The 18,519-nt window shown below is 37.8% G+C and overlaps 1 protein-coding gene across 1 annotated transcript in view; it reads left to right on the top strand.

The window, feature by feature from the left end:
- adgrb1a (adhesion G protein-coupled receptor B1a) overlaps positions 1 to 18,519 on the top strand; it is a 373,647-nt gene that overhangs the window by 160,662 nt on the left and 194,466 nt on the right. Inside the window, exons 11-15 of the mRNA XM_062063764.1 lie at positions 8,035 to 8,136; positions 8,222 to 8,328; positions 14,226 to 14,420; positions 17,794 to 17,862; positions 18,383 to 18,491. Of these exons, the coding sequence (XP_061919748.1) occupies positions 8,035 to 8,136; positions 8,222 to 8,328; positions 14,226 to 14,420; positions 17,794 to 17,862; positions 18,383 to 18,491 (582 nt within the window). The remainder of the gene's footprint in view (positions 1 to 8,034; positions 8,137 to 8,221; positions 8,329 to 14,225; positions 14,421 to 17,793; positions 17,863 to 18,382; positions 18,492 to 18,519) is intronic.

The following is an 18,519-nucleotide window of genomic DNA, read 5'->3' as shown; positions in this document are numbered from 1 at the left end:
TGTACCGAGGATGTCGTTGTGGCTTGTACAGCCCTTTTAGACACTTGTGATTTAGGGCTATATAAATAAACATTGATTGATTGATTGATTGACAGTGTAAACATTCCATAGGGTGGTGCAATATCTCAGTCACTATTTAGATATTTCCCTCACCTAAAAATCTTTGTAACAGAAGAGCCTTTTAACAATACAGCAAATAATACACAAATAACAAGCAAGAATAAAATGTGTGTGAATATATAAAAAGTGTAAATAAAATTAGAATAAAAATTGGAATATAATTAAAATATGACTACAAAAGTTTATTTCAGTACCTCGTGTGTGTAAGCTTAAAGTAATTTACATATCCACATCGGAACAATGAATGAGAAAAGTGAAAAATACAGTGGAGACAGAAAGTATTCACAGCACTTCACTTTTTCCACATTTTGTTATGTTACAGCCTTATTCCAAAATGGAATAAACCAATTTTTTGGTCCTTAAAATTCTACACACAATACCTCATAATGACAGTGGAAATTTTTTTTATTATCAAGGAAATAATCACGGGTAGCAGTTGTAAGATCAATGTGGATCAGAATAATTTAAATTTGCAACAATATTACTTGATTGGTGGATTCTGAAATATAGACTATAATTTATGTATATTTGTTTTCAGTGTAAACATTCCATAGGGTGGTGCAATATCTCAGTCACTATTTAGATATTTCCCTCACCTAAAAATCTTTGTAACAGAAGAGCCTTTTAACAATACAGCAAATAATACACAAATAACAAGCAAGAATAAAATGTGTGTGAATATATAAAAAGTGTAAATAAAATTAGAATAAAAATTGGAATATAATTAAAATATGACTATAAAAGTTTATTTCACTACCTCGTGTGTGTAAGCTTAAAGTAATTTACATATCCACATCGGAACAATGAATGAGAAAAGTGAAAAATACAGTGGACACAGAAAGTATTCACAGCACTTCACTTTTTCCACATTTTGTTATGTTACAGCCTTATTCCAAAATGGAATACATTGATTTTTTTTGTCCTTAAAATTCTACACACAATACCTCATAATGACAGTGAAATTTTGTTTTTATTATCAAGGAAATAATCACGGGTAGCAGTTGTAAGATCAATGTGGATCAGAATAATTTAAATTTGCAGCAATATTACTTGATTGGTGGATTCTGAAATATAGACTATAATTTATGTATATTTGTTTTCAGTGTAAACATTCCATAGGGTGGTGCAATATCTCAGTCACTATTTAGATATTTCCCTCACCTAAAAATCTTTGTAACAGAAGAGCCTTTTAACAATACAGCAAATAATACACAAATAACAAGCAACAATAAAATGTGTGTGAATATATAAAAAGTGTAAATAAAATTAGAATAAAAATTGGAATATAATTAAAATATGACTACAAAAGTTTATTTCACTACCTCGTAAGCTTAAAGTAATTTACATATCCACATCGGAACAATGAATGAGAAAAGTGAAAAATACAGTGGACACAAAGTATTCACAGCACTTCACTTTTTCCACATTTTGTTATGTTACAGCCTTATTCCAAAATAGAATAAACCAATTTTTTGGTCCTTAAAATTCTACTCACAATACCTCATAATGACAGTGGAACGTTTTTTTATTACCAAGGAAATAATCACGGGTAGCAGTTGTAAGATAAATGTGGATCAGAGTCATTTAAATTTGCTCCAATATTACTTTATTGGTGGGAATTGTTCTGAAATATAGACTATAATGTTTATTTTTTTGTTGTCATTGTGAACATTCCATAGGGTGGTGCCATATCTCAGTCACTATTTAGAATTTTCCCTCACCTAAAAATCTTTGTAACAGAAGAGCATTTTAACAATACAGCAAATAATACACAAATAATAAGCAAGAATAAAATGTGTGTAAATATATAAAAAGTGTACATAAAATAAGAATACAAATTGGAATATAATTACAATATGACTACAAAAGTTTATTTCACTACCTCGTGTGTGTAAACTTAAAGTAATTTACATATCCACATCGGAACAATGAATGAGAAAAGTGAAAAATACAGTGGACACAGAAAGTATTCACAGCACTTCACTTTTTCCACATTTTGTTTTGTTACAGCCTCATTCCAAAATGGAATAAATCGATTTTTTTGTCCTTAAAATTCTACACACAATACCTCATAATGACAGTGAAACATTTTTTTATTATCAAGGAAATAATCACGGGTAGCCGTTGTAAGATAAATGTGGATCAGAGTCATTTAAATTTGCTCCAATATTACTTTATTGGTGGGAATTGTTCTGAAATATAGACTATAATGTTTATTTTTTTGTTGTCAGTGTAAACATTCCATAGGGCGGTGCCATATCTCAGTCACTATTTAGAATTTTCCCTCACCTAAAAATCTTTGTAACAGAAGAGCATTTTAACAATACAGCAAATAATACACAAATAATAAGCAAGAATAAAATGTATGTAAATATATAAAAAGTGTAGATAAAATTAGAATAAAAATTGGGTTTTCATAAAAATATGACTACAAAAGTGTATTACACTACCTCGTGTGTGTAAGCTTAAAGTAATTTACATATCCGCATCAGAACAATCAACGTTGTGTAAATGGTCAATAAAAACAGAATACAATGATTTGCAAATACTTTTCAACCTATATTCAATTGAATAGACTGCAAAGACAAGATTCTTAACGTTCGAACTGGAAAACTTAATTTTTTTACAAATATTAGCTCATTTGGAATTTGATGCCTGCAACGTGTTCAAAAAAGCTGGCGCAAGTGGCAAAAAAGACTGATAAAGTTGAGGAATGCTCAGTAAACGCTTATTTGGAACATCCCACAGCGTGAACAGGCTAATTGGGAACAGGTGGGTGCCATGATTGGGTATAAAAGCATCTTCCATGAAATGCTCAGTCATTCACAAACAAGGATGGGGCGAGGGTCACCACTTTGTCAACAAATGCGTGAGTAAATTGTCGAACAGTTTAAGAACAACATTTCTCAACGAGCTATTGCAAGTAATTCAGGGATTTCCCCATCTACGCTCCGTAATATCATCAAAAGGTTCAGAGAAAAAAAGTTACAAATGCAGTGGACCTAGAAAGTATTCAGAGCGCTTTACTTTTTCCACATTCTGTTACAGCCTTATTCCAAAATGGAATACATCGATTTTTGTCCTCAAAATTCTACACACAATACCCTATAATGCCAGTGAACATTTTGTTTTAATTGCAAAGTATATGAGTCGTCACAGTCTTTGCTCAATGCTTTGTTGATGCACCTTTGGCAGCAAGTACAGTCTGAAGTCTGTTTGAATACAATGCCACATGCTTGGCCCACCTATCTTGGGTAGTTATGCCCATTCCTCTTTGCAGCACCTCTCAAGCTCTATCAGGTTTGATGAGAAGTTTTAGTTTTCATTCAGGATGTCTCTGTACATACGCTTCTCATCCAACCTGCATCAAGTATTGAGCAAATGCTGTGATTACTTATGTACCGTATTTTTCAGACTATAAGGCGCACTTAAAATCCTTTCATTTTCTCAAACTCGACAGTGCGTCTTATTACCCGGTGCGCCTAATGTACGGAATGATTCTGGTTGTGCTTACCGACCCTGAATCAATGTTATTTGGTACATGGTGTAATGATAAGTGTGACCAGTAGATGGCAGTCACACATAAGAGATACGTGTAGACTGCAATATGACGCCAGTAAACAACACCAAAACTTTAAATGTTCCATTGAAAATAAAGAACATTACACACGGCACTCAAAAATATGTCAAAATGTTTTAGTACGACTTTGAAGCCGCGCCGCCTGATGGATTGTCAGCCATTACGGCTACCGTAGTCAGAGATACAAGTATTACTATGGTGTGTGTGTATAAGGACCGCAAAATGGCACGCATTAGCAGACATACTATCTGGCGTTTTATTTCACAATATTTTGCAATACCAACTTTTCTTCCCCTCTAGTACCTGCTGATCTGTATTTGAGATCTGCATAAGTCCTGAAAATTTGCGTATGTTCGCCACTGTAGTCCGTGCCGATGCTGTAGTCGATAAGCTTTTTCTTTTTCTCTATCTTCTTGTTATGGGACATTCATCCTCTGCTGTTGCTATTTCTAATATAAAGTAGTGTAAAGTTCTTAATTATATTTCCCAAAATGGAAGCCCTAAAAACATAGTGAGTTTAGATAATTCACCCACAGAACTCTAGTTATAAGAGTGTTCCGGTCGGACGGCTTTTCACCATTGTTGTTGCACTCGGATGAGAAGATGCTGCTCCGTTGTTGATTTAAGTAAAGTCTGAATGTCATTAAAACAGTTAGCGCCATCTTTTGACACTTCTTCCACTCCCGTCCTTGCACGCTACACCGCTACAACAAAGATGACGGGGAGAAGACACTGTCGAAGGTGAGCTACGTAAATAAGACCGCCCATAAAACAGTGCATCGTGAAGAGACTGTCAGAAAGCGACTTGAAGATGATCTGTAAAACATCATCTATGCAACATTTTGACCAAAGAACCACCATTACATGTTATGTAGACCAGTGGTCCCCAACCTTTTTGTAGCTGCGGACCGGTCAACGCTTGAAAATTTGTCCCACGGACCGGGGGACAAATTTTATTTTTTATTTTTGTCATAAAGAAATACAATAATTTGTGCTTACGGACTGTATCCCTGCAAACTGTATTGATCTATATTGATAAATAATGTATATATTGTGTTTTTTATGTTGATTTAATTTAAAAAAAAAAAATATATATATATATATATATATATATATATATATATATATATATATATATATATATATATATATATATATATATATATATATTTTTTTTTTTTTTTTTTCTTGTGCGGCCCGGCACCAATCGGTCCGGCCCGGTGGTTGGGGACCACTGATGTAGACCACAAGGAAGTGTTTTCCATTTAGAAAAAAAAAAAAAAAAGACTTTAATGCGCCTTATAATTCGGTGCGCCCTATTTTTAATAGATTTGCAAAAATTAAAAAAAATACAATATTTTCACATTGTCATTATGGGGTATTGTCTGTCTAATTTTGAGGACAAAAATGAACTTATTCCATTTTGTGTTTTTTATTTTGTATTTTATTTTTTTTAAATTTATTTAGTTATTTATTTTTGTCATAAAAAAATACAATCGTGTGCTTACAGACTGTATCCTTGCAGGCTGTATTGATCTATATTGATATATATTGTAGGAACCAGAAATATTAAAAAAAATATATATATATATATATATATTTTTTTTTTTTCTTGTGCGGCCCGGTACCAATCGATCCACAGACCGGTACCGGGCCGCAGCCCGGTGGTTGGGGACCACTGCTGTAACATGACAAAATGTGGAATACTTTCCGGATGCACTGTAGATCCCCTCCGTCTGCTTTGGTTAAAGCCTGCCTCCCCTCACTGATCCACCTTATGACTGACATCATTCATCTCTTACCACTGGCATTGTTGCCTCAGCTTTTAAAACAGCAGCCATTACTCCAATTCTGGAAAAAAAAGGGAAAAAAACATTGTGTCCTTTTTAAAAATCCTTGAAAAAACTGTCACCTCCCAACTTCACTCCCACCTATGGTTCAATAACTTATACGAACAATTCCAGTCTGGTTGCCGCTCTCTCCACAACACTGAAACAGCACTTTTGAAAATGGCTAACAATCTCCTCCTGGCAGCAGATTGTGGTCTTCTCACTGTCCTCATCCTTCTAGAATTTACTGCAGCCTTTGACACTATTTCACACACTCAATAAATAGCACAGTATTGGCATCACACACCCAGCCTTCACTGGTTCAGATCACATCTCTCCGACCACACTCAGTTTGTTCAACTCAGGTCGTCCGAATCCCCTCCGGTGTGCCCAGGGCTTTGTCCTGGGGCCCCTGCTTTTCATCATCTATGTTTTACCTCTTGGCAATATTTTCTGTAATTCAATCAATCAGTGTTTACTTATATAGCCCTAAATCACCAGTGTCTCAAAGGGCTGCACAAGCCACAAGCTCAGATCCCACATCACTCCGTCTAAAATACGTTTTCGCTGTTCTGCGGATGACACCCAGATCTACCGCTCGAGTCTCTGCAAAACCCACCACTCCTCTTCCACCCTCTCTACTTTCCTGAACGCCTCACTGAACTCAAGCAGTGGTTCTCATCCAATTGTCTCCAACTCAACAATAATTAAACCGAAGACCTACTTTGTAGATACCAAGTCCACTCCAGCCAAAATCGACAGTTTGTCCATTGCACTTGACAATTCCTCCCTCTCACCCGCTCCCTAAATGAAAAGTCTGGGTGTCATCCTCAAGCAGCTCACTCTCTTTTTAACCCCATGGGCGGCATGGCCAGCAACTTGAGGGTTCCTGGTTCGAATCCAGCGTCCGCCATCCTAGTCGTGGCCGGTGTGTCCTTGGGCAAGACACCCACTTTGCTCCTAATGGCAGCAGCTTCCGTCATTAGTGCATGTGTCAGTGGGTAAATGTAATGTATGATGCATGTAAATCAGACCTGGGCAAATTAAGGCCCGGGGGCTGCATGCGGCCCGTTAATCTTTTCAATCTGGCCCGCCGGACTTTCCCCCAAATTTTTTTTAGATCTTGTTGCGTCTGCCCAGTATTCCCTTTCAGAGAATTAAAGTCACTGGTCAATCCCAAGTTCTTTCGATGACATATATGCTGAGTAAGAAGGACCATCAAGACAGAATAGGAATATTATCAAGTTTTACTGAAGCTTCAGGAGGCCAGCCCAGACCAATACATTCATACCGGCTTCTCGAATTGGTCTAACATTCAAACGGAAAAAAAACTACTTCTTGAAAAGGAAAGCAGTCCCCCCCCCCCCCCCCCCCAAAAAAAAAATGAATGCCTCTCCCTTCTCCAACACTGATAAGGCAAGGAGGGTGATGTATCCTCTTCACATTCCAATGTCTAAAACACTAAACAGACCTCTGTAGACAAAGAGAAACTGGTATACAGAGTATACAATGGAAAAGTACTAGCTGATCCAAACATGACTATGAATAAAAAAGGAACTCTTAAACATATATGCATTCTCCACAGTCTTTAAGATGGAAACTGTAGCTGCCATTATGATGTGCAGTGATGTTTTCAAATGACCGTAAGTCTTGAACTATACAAAGTATTTCAATGGTTGGAATCTGCGCTTTTGCATGATATACTAGTTACTATGGTAATCTAATTAGTTACTATGGTAACCTACGTCACAGCAGCTCAGACGAGACACCAAGCAGTGTGGGTGTGGTTTGTTTCCCCAGAGTGTTTCCTGAGCGGCCAGCCTGAAATGCGGGTGTCAGGGACAGACGCGGAAGGAGATTTTTACAAGAAAGTTGTAAAGCTTAGTGATATATCAGATTGTAGATGGTTTTTTTTTTTTACCCTTCACGTTCATATTTCGCATTTTTGTTGTGTATCGCTTGAATAAATAATGTCGATTGAGAGGGGGTGTGACATTCATATTTTGTTAATATTCAGTGTTTTATCGGTCATAGTTAATATTGTAAATCCTACATTATTGTCATGTACTTTCTGGGTGTCTCATTCAGTTAAAAAAATTAAAATTACATCCCGTTTTTCAGGCGGTCTGTCATAACGTTTTTAGCATTCATCCATTCATCTATTTTCTACCGCTTGTCCCTAATGGGGTCGCGGGGGGTGCTGGAGCCTATCCCAGCTGCACATGGGCGGAAGGCAGGGTACACCCTGAATCAGACATTATTGTGAGTTTTTGTATTAGTGTTCCTAAAAATAAATATATCGGCCCCCAGACACATTTTTTTCTCTAAATTTGGCCCCCCGAGTCAAAATAATTGCCCAGGCCTGATGTCAATAATGCTTTGGGTATAGTAAAGCGCTATATAAATACAGAACATTTACCATTTCACACTACTTTCATCTACGTAACATTAATTTGAAATGTGGAAAATAAAATGACTGATTGATTCAAATTTTGGTGTGACTAGAACCTCATGAAATATGTGGCGAGGACAACTTTTCCAACGTTGTTTGGAAGATGACTCCTGCCGGTGATACAGCAGCAGTGCGATGTCCTCCCAACGCAATGGGTCAGTCTCCATGAAGAAAGTGGTAGTTAGGTAGCGAGGTGATATGGGTATGTACATAACCTAAGTTGTTTGTGTGTAATTACAGGGCTTATTCTCCGTCGCTGCACCCTTGATGAGGATGGCATTGCATACTGGGAGAATCCTACCTATATGAAGTGCATTTCCAATGATTACCGCAGCATACAGACTTTGGTACGTGTCATGTTTTGTCTTTTTTTTATTTCAAAGCAGTTGAAGCCCCGTTAGAAAGCATATACACTATATTGCCAAAAGTATTTGGCCACCTGCCTTTACTCACGTATGAACTTGAAGTGCCATCCCATAGAATTGTCCAAAATGTTTTGGTATCCTGGAGCATTCAAAATTCCTTTCCCTGGAACTAAGGGGCCAAGCGTAACTCCTGAAAAACCAACCCCACACCATAATTCCTCCTCCACCAAATTTCACACTCGGCACAATGCAGTCCGAAATGTAGCGTTCTCCTGGCAACCTCCAACGGGCTTTACACCACTGCATCCCACGCTTGGCATTGGACTTGGCGATGTATGGCTTAGATGCAGTTGCTCGGCCATGGAAACCCATTCCATTACGCTCTCTGCGTACTGTACGTGGGCTAATTGGAAGGTCACAAGAAGTTTGAAGCTCTGTCGCAACTGACTGTGCAGAAAGTCTTTGCACTATGCGCTTCAGCATCCGCTGACCCCTCTCTGTCAGTTTACGTGGCCTACCACTTGGTGGCTGAGTTGCTGTTGTTCCCAAACTCTTCACTTTTCTTATAATAAAGTTGACTTTGGAATATTTAGGAGTAATTTCACGACTGGATTTGTTGCACAGGTAGCATCCTTTGACAGTTCCACGCTGGAAATCACTGAGAGCGGCCCATTCTTTCACAAATGTTTGTAGAAACAGTCTCCATGCCTGAGTGCTTGATTTTATACACATTTTGATATATATTGTAGGAACCAGAAATATAAAAATAAAAATAAAAAAATAAAAAATAAAAATAAAATATAAATATATATATATATATATATATATATATATTTTATATATGTACATTTTATAGTGATTAGGACACCTGATTCTCATCATTTGGATGGGTGGCCAAATACTTTTGGCAATATATTGTAATTGTAACTGAACCGTGGCCGAATTGCCTTCGTACTCATTCCACCTGACAGAAGGTGGCATCTGTAGAATTAAAAGGGTCGTATCATCCACCACAAACTATAAAACCAGTTTTACAGGTGAAACTCCAAACATTTGATAATTGTGCAAAAGAAGAAGAAGCAGCTCTTTATTGTCATTGCACAAGTACAACATTTCCTTTTTTTAGCACAATCCCGTTCAAGAGCAGACATGCATTGTACAGGGAAAACGGAACAGGAACGCTGATGGGTCGCCACTTACGGCGCCCCGTAAAAGGTGGGGAAATAGGTGGATGCTGGTAGTAGGGGGGATGAGTAAAAAAAAAGTCGATCTCAGACTGGGCTCCTATGGGGGAAGGCCCAGTCATATCAGCAATTTAACTTCAAATGTGAAACTAATATGTTATATGAACTCATGAGATATGACAAACCATTATTTATTATTATTTTCATGTATATGGCTTACAGTTAGGGATGTCCGATAATGGCTTTTTGCCGATATCCGATATGCCGATATTGTCCAACTCTTTAATTACCGATACCGTTATCAACCGATACCGATATCAACCGATATATACAGTCGTGGAATTAACACATTATTATGCCTAATTTGGACAACCAGGTATGGTGAAGATAAGGTACTTTTAAAAAAAATGAATCAAATAGAATAAGATAAATACATTAAAAACATTTTCTTGAATAAAAAAGAAAGTAAAACAATATAAAAACAGTTACATAGAAACTAGTAATTAATGAAACATTTGTAAAATTAACTGTTAAAGGTTAGTATTATTAGTGGACCAGCAGCACGCACAATCATGTGTGCTTACGGACTGTATCCCTTGCAGACTGTATTGATATATATTGATATATAATGTAGGAACCAGAATATTAATAACAGAAAGAAACAACCCTTTTGTGTGAATGAGTGTGAATGGGGGAGGGAGGTTTTTTGGGTTGGTGCACTAATTGTAAGTGTATCTTGTGTTTTTTATGAGGATTTAATAAAAAAACCAACAAAAAAAAAACCCGATACTGATAAGAAAAAAACGATACCGATCATTTCCGATATTACATTTTAACGCATTTATCGGCCGATAATATCAGCAGACCGATATTATCGGACATCTCTACTTACAGTTTTTGAAAACCCATCACATCCCTTAGGGGTGATGGACGTATGGGCAGCGCCTGAAGAGCTGCAGCCCGTCACCGTAGCCCCCACTCCCTCCCCTCTGTTGCAAGTCTCGAGATGTATGTTGTAATATGTATATGTGCTTTGCTATGGAGGTTTTTTCCCACTCCAGAATGGGCCCCTTAGGAGTCCAGTCTAAATTGTATTATTTTACTCATCCTCCCCCAGCGTTGACCTTTTTCCCATCTTTTACGGGGCGCCTTGTGGCGACCCATCCGCGTTCCTGTTCTCTAACACTGTACACTGTGTGTTTGTCTAATCTTGAACGGGTTTGTGCTTAAAATCTAATTTCCCTTTGGGGAGTAATAAAGTACTATCTAATCTAATTTTCCGAGATTTTCAATTTGAGGTTTCCATAAGCTGTAAGCCATAATCATTAAAATTATATCAAACGAAGGTTTGAAATATCTTGAGTTGCATATGATGAGCATACAGTACAGGCCAAAAGTTTGGACACACCTCCTCATTCAATGTGTTTTCTTTATTTACATTGTAGATGGTCACTGAAGGCATCACAACTATGAATGAACACATGTGGAGTTATGTACTTAACAAAAAAAAGGTGAAATAACTGAAACTATGTTTTATATTCTAGTTTCTTCAAAATAGCCACGCTTAGCTCTGATTACTGCTTTGCACACTCTTGGCATTCTCTTGAGGAGCTTCAAGCACACCAGTGAAGTGATAACCATTTCAGGTGACTACCTCTTGAAGCTCATCGAGAGAATGCCAAGAGTGTGCAAATCAGTAATCAGAGCAAATGGTGGCTATTTTGAAGAAACTAGAATATAAGACATGTTTTCAGTTATTTCACCTTTTTTTGTGAAGTACATAACTCCACATGTGTTCATTCATAGTTGTGATGCCTTCAGTGACAATCTACAATGTAAATAGTCATGAAAATAAAGAAAATACATTGAATGAGGAGAAGGTGTGTCCAAACTTTTGGCCTATATGCCTTACAGTTTTTGAAAACCCCACATTTTCCAAGATTTTCAAAGCTGTAAGCCATATTCATTAAAATTATATCAAAAGAAAGTATGAAAAATCCCAAGTTGCATATGATGAGCATATGTCATATATTAGTTACACCTTTTAAATCAAATTTCTGGAATATACAAACCTTTGCACATTTTTTCAAATTTTTGGGAGTTTTACCTGTAGTTGCGATTAGTGGAAACCTGCTCACTGGCCTAGTGGTTAGAGTGTCCGCCCTTAGATCGGTAGGTCGTGAGTTCAAACCCCGGCCGAGTCATACCAAAGACTATAAAAATGGGACCCATTACCTCCCTGCTTGACACACAGCATCAAGGGTTGGAATTGGGGGTTAAATCATCAAAATGATTCCCGGGCGCGGCCACCGCTGCTGCTCACTGCTCCCCTCACCTCCCAGGGGGTGGAACAAGGGGATGGGTCAAATGCAGAGGACACATTTCACCACACCTAGTGTGTGTGTGACAGTCATTGGTACTTTAACAAAGACTATAAAAATGGGACCCAAGGGTTGGAATTGGGGGTTAAATCACCAAAATGATTCCCGAGCGTGTCCACCGCTGTTGCTCACTGCTTCCCTCACCTCCCAGGGGGTGGAACAAGGGGATGGGTCAAATGCAGAGGGTAATTTCACCACACCGAGTGTGTGTGTGACAATCATTGGTACTTTAACTTTAGTTTTCCATGCCGACCAGACATGTGTTCCACTTGCTCCCTCCTGCTCAGTCAGACGTCCGTTTAGAAATAGCTCATAATTAAGCATGAGTGTACTTTCCAAAGGCTGTGCACGCACACGTATGCATTAGCATCAAATTGCGTCAGTTACATGAATTTATTTACAATTATAAAACAAGTGGTCACATGTTTTTTTTTTTATTCCAGTCAAGTTCACCCTACTACAGCAAAACCGACCATAAAATAGGTCAGAACAAATTGTGGTCGCTAACTTTGAAACTTTCCCGATCAAATGATGGCCGTGCAGCCAATTTGCATTGTTATTTTCTGCAAGGTGCGCGGCCTCCCGAAATTGGTTGGTGTGACACATGTCTAAACCCAGTGATTTGTTTGATTGTGCAAGTACTTGCAGCTGGTGCAGAGCACTTGAACCCTGATGGTATTTACACATGAGGTGACAGTAGTACAGTGCGGTAATATACAGCTTAATTAGGAGCTAATTGCACGCCTGTGCAAATTGACATGTACTGCATAGGCCGCTGTTTGTGCTTTGTACCTGTTATCCACTGACATTCTTTTTTTAATAGAATGAGCTAAAAAAAAAAAAAAGATTCCTGATTCTCCGATTTGAACACAAATGGAAAATAAAATACATTTAAAGGCCTACTGAAATGAATTTTTTTTATTTAAACGGGGATAGCAGATCCATTCTATGTGTCATACTTGATCATTTCGCGATATTGCCATATTTTTGCTGAAAGGATTTAGTAGAGAACAACGACGATAAAGTTCGCAACTTTTGGTCTCTGATAAAAAAAAGCCTTGCTCCTACCGGAAGTAGCGTGACGTAGTCAGTTGATCGCCTCCTCATATTTTCCTATTGTTTTCAACGCAGCTAGAGCGATTCGGACCGAGAAAGCGACGATTACCCCTTTAATTTGAGCGAGGATGAAAGATTTGTGGATGAGGAACGTTAGAGTGACGGACTAGAATGCAGTGCAAGACATATCTTTTTTCGCTCTGACCGTAACTTAAGTACAAGCTGGCTCATTGGATTCCACACTCTCTCCTTTTTCCATTGTGGATCACGGATTTGTATTTTAAACCACCTCGGATACTATATCTTCTTGAAAATGAGAGTCGAGAACGCGAATCGGACATTCACAGTGACTTTTATCTCCACGACAATACATCGACGAAACACTTTAGCTACGGAGCTAACGTGATAGCATCGTGCTTAACTGCATATAGAAACAAAATAAATAAATCCCTGACTGGAAGGATAGACAGAAGATCAACAATACTATTAAACCAGGGACATGTAAATACACGGTTAATGCTTTCCAGCTTGGCGAAGCTTAAAAATGCTGTTGCTAACGACGCCATTGAAGCTAACTTAGTGTAACGGGACCTTACAGAGCTGTGCTAAAAACATTAGCGCTCCACCTACGCCAACCAGCCCTCATCTGCTCATCAACACCCGTGCTCACCTGCGTTCCAGCGATCGACGGAAGGACGACGGACTTCACCACGATCATCCGTGCGGTCGGTGGCTAGCGTCGGCAAGCGCGTCTGCTATCCGAGTCGAAGTCTTCCTGGTTGTGTTGCTGTAGTCCGCCGCTAATACACCGATCCCACCTACAACTTTCTTCTTTGCAGTCTCCATTGTTCATTAAACAAATTACAAAAGATTCACCAACACAGATGTCCAGAATACTGTGGAATTATGAGATGAAAACAGAGCTATTTTGTATTGGATTCAATGGGGTACCGATACTTCTGTTTCACTGGCTACGTCACGCGCATACTTCATCATCCAAAGGCGTTTTCAACCGGAAGTTTAGCGGGAAATTTAAAATTGCACTTTATAAGTTAACCCAGCCGTTTTGGCATGTGTTGCAATGTTAAGATTTCATCATTGATATATAAACTATCAGACTGCGTGGTCGGTAGTAGTGGCTTTCAGTAGGCCTTTAAACTAACAAACAGGGATTCAACTGATTATTGTGATTGTGAATGTTATTGTGTACACTATTACCTAAAATGTGTGTGTGGTGTTGATGAACTCTCTCTGTTAGACACGAGATCATTTGTCCAAAGCACAGCGAGGCCTGGTGGGAGACGGCGTCTCGGAAGTGATGACGAAACTGAGGGTGACTTCCAGCGATGGCACTAGCTACAGCGGCGATTTGCTGGCCATTATAGACGTGCTGAAGAACATGACTGAAATCTTCAGGAGGGCGTACTACAGTCCCAGCAGTGCTGACATGAGGGTGAATTATTTTTTTGTTAACTAGTTCATCCATCTATTCATTTTCTACCGCTTGTCCCTTTTGGAGTCGCGGGGGGTTCTGCAGCCTATCCCAGCTGCATTCTGGCGGAAGGCGGGGTACACCCCGGACAAGTCGCCACCTCATCACAGGGCCAACACAGATAGACAACATTCACACTTTAACTAGTTCAGTAACACAGACATATCGATCCACTTTTATTGTATTAATTTATTTCATTGTTTTTCATTTTTAATTATTTGATTATTTGTTTTGCACCACACACATTTTTACATTTAAATACAATAAGAGGAAAAAGAAAATCCAACTTTCTGTAGATAAGCAGATTATCAGTAAAGCCTCGTAATCTCAGAAAGCATCAACTAACGTCCGTGTACCTTCCGTTTATTCTATTTCCAATTCTGAAACGCAAATCAAAAAACCAAAATAGGGCCGTTTTTCGCTTTTTATTATATATGGCAGATTTTCTAAAATATTGCCATAGAATTTGATTTTGTGCTGTTTTCCTTTTATGGATTTTATTTTTCCAGATAAACACAAAAATCTAATATATATTCATCCAAAATACAAACATGCATGGTTATCTGTGTGACGACAAATTGAACCGGAAGCAGTATTTTAGCTTTTCCTTTGCGTTTAGCATGTTTTTAGCATAACGCTAACACCTTTGGTCCGTGTACCTTCTGTCCATTCTATTTCGAATTCTTAAATGCAAATCAAAAAACAAATTTCGGGCCATTTTTTCTATTTTCATTTCTGAAAACAAAAGTTGGACAACTATTTAATGAGACTTTTTTAAAATGGCAATAGGACTCCTGCTGAACAAAGATGTTAGCGTTATGCTAAAAACATGGTAATCGCAAAGGAAAAGCTAAAATACTGCTTCCGGTTCAATTTGTCATCACACAGAGAAACACACATTTTTTGCATTTTGGATAAACATGAATTAGATTTTTGTGTTTATCTGGAAAAATAAAAATATTTTAATGAAAATTAACCCTTTTTTGTTTGTTTTAAAATCTGCCATGCATATTAAAAATCGAAAAACGGCCCTAACTTTGTTTTTTGATTTGCGTTTCAGAATTGGAAATTAACCGTTCATTCTATTTCCAATTCTGAAACGCAAATCAAAAAAACAAATTAGGGCCGCTTATTCGATTTTTATTATACATGGCAGATTTTAAAACAAACAAAAAAGAGTTGATTTTCAATAAAATATCGCCATAAAATTGGATTTTGTGCTGTTTTCCTTTTATGGATTTTATTTTTCCAGATAAACACAAAAATCGAATATATATTCATCCAAAATACAAACATGCTTGGTTATCTGTGTGACGACAAATTGAACCGGAAGCAGTGTTTTAGCTTTTCCTTTGCGTTTAGCATGTTTTTAGCATAACGCTAACACCTTTGGTCCGTGTACCTTCTGTCCATTCTATTTCAAATTCTTAAATGCAAATCAAAAAACACATTTCGGGCCATTTTTTCAGTTTTCATTTCTGAAACAAAAGTTGGACAACTATTTAATGACACTTTTTTGAAACGACAATAGGACTCCTGCTGAACAAAGATGTTAGCGTTATGCTAAAAACATGCTAATCGCAAAGGAAAAGCTAAAATACTGCTTCCGGTTCAATTTGTCATCACACCGAGAAACACGCATTTTTTGCATTTTGGATAAACAGGAATTAGATTTTTGTGTTTATCTGGAAAAATAAAAATATTTTAATGAAAATTAACCCTTTTTTGTTTGTTTTAAAATCTGCCATGCATAGTAAAAATCGAAAAACGGGCGTAACTTTATTTTTTGATTTGCGTTTCAGAATTGGAAATTAACCGTTCATTCTATTTCCAATTCTGAAACGCAAATCAAAAAAACAAATTAGGGCCGCTTATTCGATTTTTATTATATATGGCAGATTTTAAAACAAACAAAAAAGAGTTGATTTTCAATAAAATATCGCCATAAAATTGGATTTTGTGCTGTTTTCCTTTTATGGATTTTATTTTTCCAGATAAACACAAAAATCGAATATATGTTCATCCAAAATACATACATGCATGGTTATCTGTGTGACGACAAATTGAACCGGAAGCAGTATTTTAGCTTTTCCTTTGCGTTTAGCATTTTTTTAGCATAACGCTAACACCTTTGGTCCGTGTACCTTCTGTCCATTCTATTTCGAATTCTTAAATGCAAATCAAAAAACACATTTCGGGCCATTTTTTCAGTTTTCATTTCTGAAACAAAAGTTGGACAACTATTTAATGACACTTTTTTGAAACGACAATAGGACTCCTGCTGAACAAAGATGTTAGCGTTATGCTAAAAACATGCTAATCGCAAAGGAAAAGCTAAAATACTGCTTCCGGTTCAATTTGTCATCACACCGAGAAACACGCATTTTTTGCATTTTGGATAAACATGCCTCAGAAACCTCATGGTTGTGTTTGATCAGTCCATGTCTTTGGAGGGTCGCTGTCGTCAACTGACCAAAAACTGTTTTTATCATCTCAGAAATATTTCTAAAGTGAGAAATTTGCAGTCAAAATCGGATCTCGAAATGATCATTCATGCGTTCATTTCATCTCGTATTGACTATTGCAATTCTCTCTTCACTTTTTTCAACAAGTCAACGCAAAAGAGACTTCAGACGGTACAAAATGCGGCTGCCAGACTTTTGACCGGTGCACCCAGAACAGCCCATATTACCCCCATTTTATCCAGTCTTTATTGGCTTCCAGTTAAATTCCGCATTGGGTTTAATATTTTAGCCCTGACATTCCGTGCGTTGCATGTTGGGGCCCCTCAGTACATCACTGACTTGTTATGCCCCTACTCTTCAGGTCGCAGCCTCCGGTCTTCAGGCCAGGGTCTTCTTAAGATCCCCAAAACTCATTTTAAAACCTGCGGAGACCTGGCATTCCAGGCTATAGCTCCCAGACTCTGGAACAACTTGCGTTCCGTGATCTCGTCTGTGTTGACACTTTTAAGAAACATTTGAAAACTTCTCTTTTCAGTAAAGCTTTTAGTTAATGCACCTTTTAACTATCATTTTTAATCCACTTTGTATCCTTTTTATGATGTTGCCCCTGTTGTTTTAAATTGAATTGTTGTTTGTTGCGCTTTGTGATTTTATCTGTGAAAAGTGCTTTGTAAATACAATGTACTTCCTTACTTACTAAAAAGCATGTTTCTCCAACGTTAGGTTTGAGTTGCTCAACGTCAGGACCTAATTTATCAAGTTCTCAACATTTAGTATTTCAAAATGTTTACTGACATTTCCTATATTGCTCTTTTCCTATTGCCAAACGGGAAAACAAAAACGATGAGACCTGTTCTTCCCTTCTCCAGAACTTTGTGCAGTCAGTCAGCAATCTGCTGATGGAAGAGAACAGGGAACGATGGGAAGAAGCACAACTGGTAAGCATAATCTTTTATAAATCGCATTTACGTCTTCTCCATATCTCTACTTATACGATTTATGTGAAGCATGGAAGGGTGCTAAATAGTACTTTGCATATTAATAACGGCAGCGCTGCAGAACTGGTTGGTTTGACAGTCTGACAAACACCTGTATGTTTTCCGACTGAGAGGCGTGGAACAGAAATAGCTACAGCTGATGAGTTAAAGCAAACACCCACTCGTCATTCTGCTGCACTCCTCAACTTGTGCATTCTCTCCAAACTCACGTCTACAGAGGGACTTTGCATAACGGGGATGATTCAGGACACGCCTGAGCTGGAAAGACTTTCTCAGAAAGGGTTTAGGTCTACTCTTAAATATCCAGTATAAGCCTGGAAAATGGTTCTACAAATTCCACAGGAGAGGAGCGCCATTGTTAAAGGCCCATTCTTCTTTCGAGTAGCTCAGTGCGATGGTTCGGGATTTATACACCGAATCCAACCCCTTTTTTTTTGTATTGGACATTGTGTTCTCACAGCTGGGGCCAAACGTCAAAGAGCTGTTCCGCCTGATTGAGGACTTTGTGGATGTCATCGGCCTGAGAATGAAAGACTTTCAAGACATGTATGAAGTGACTGATAACCTAGGTAAACATTCACACTGAAAACTTTGGCA

This window comes from Entelurus aequoreus, linkage group LG11, assembly GCF_033978785.1.
Source record: "Entelurus aequoreus isolate RoL-2023_Sb linkage group LG11, RoL_Eaeq_v1.1, whole genome shotgun sequence".
Taxonomy (NCBI): Eukaryota; Metazoa; Chordata; class Actinopteri; order Syngnathiformes; family Syngnathidae; genus Entelurus; species Entelurus aequoreus.
This window is presented reverse-complemented; position numbering and strand designations above follow the sequence as displayed.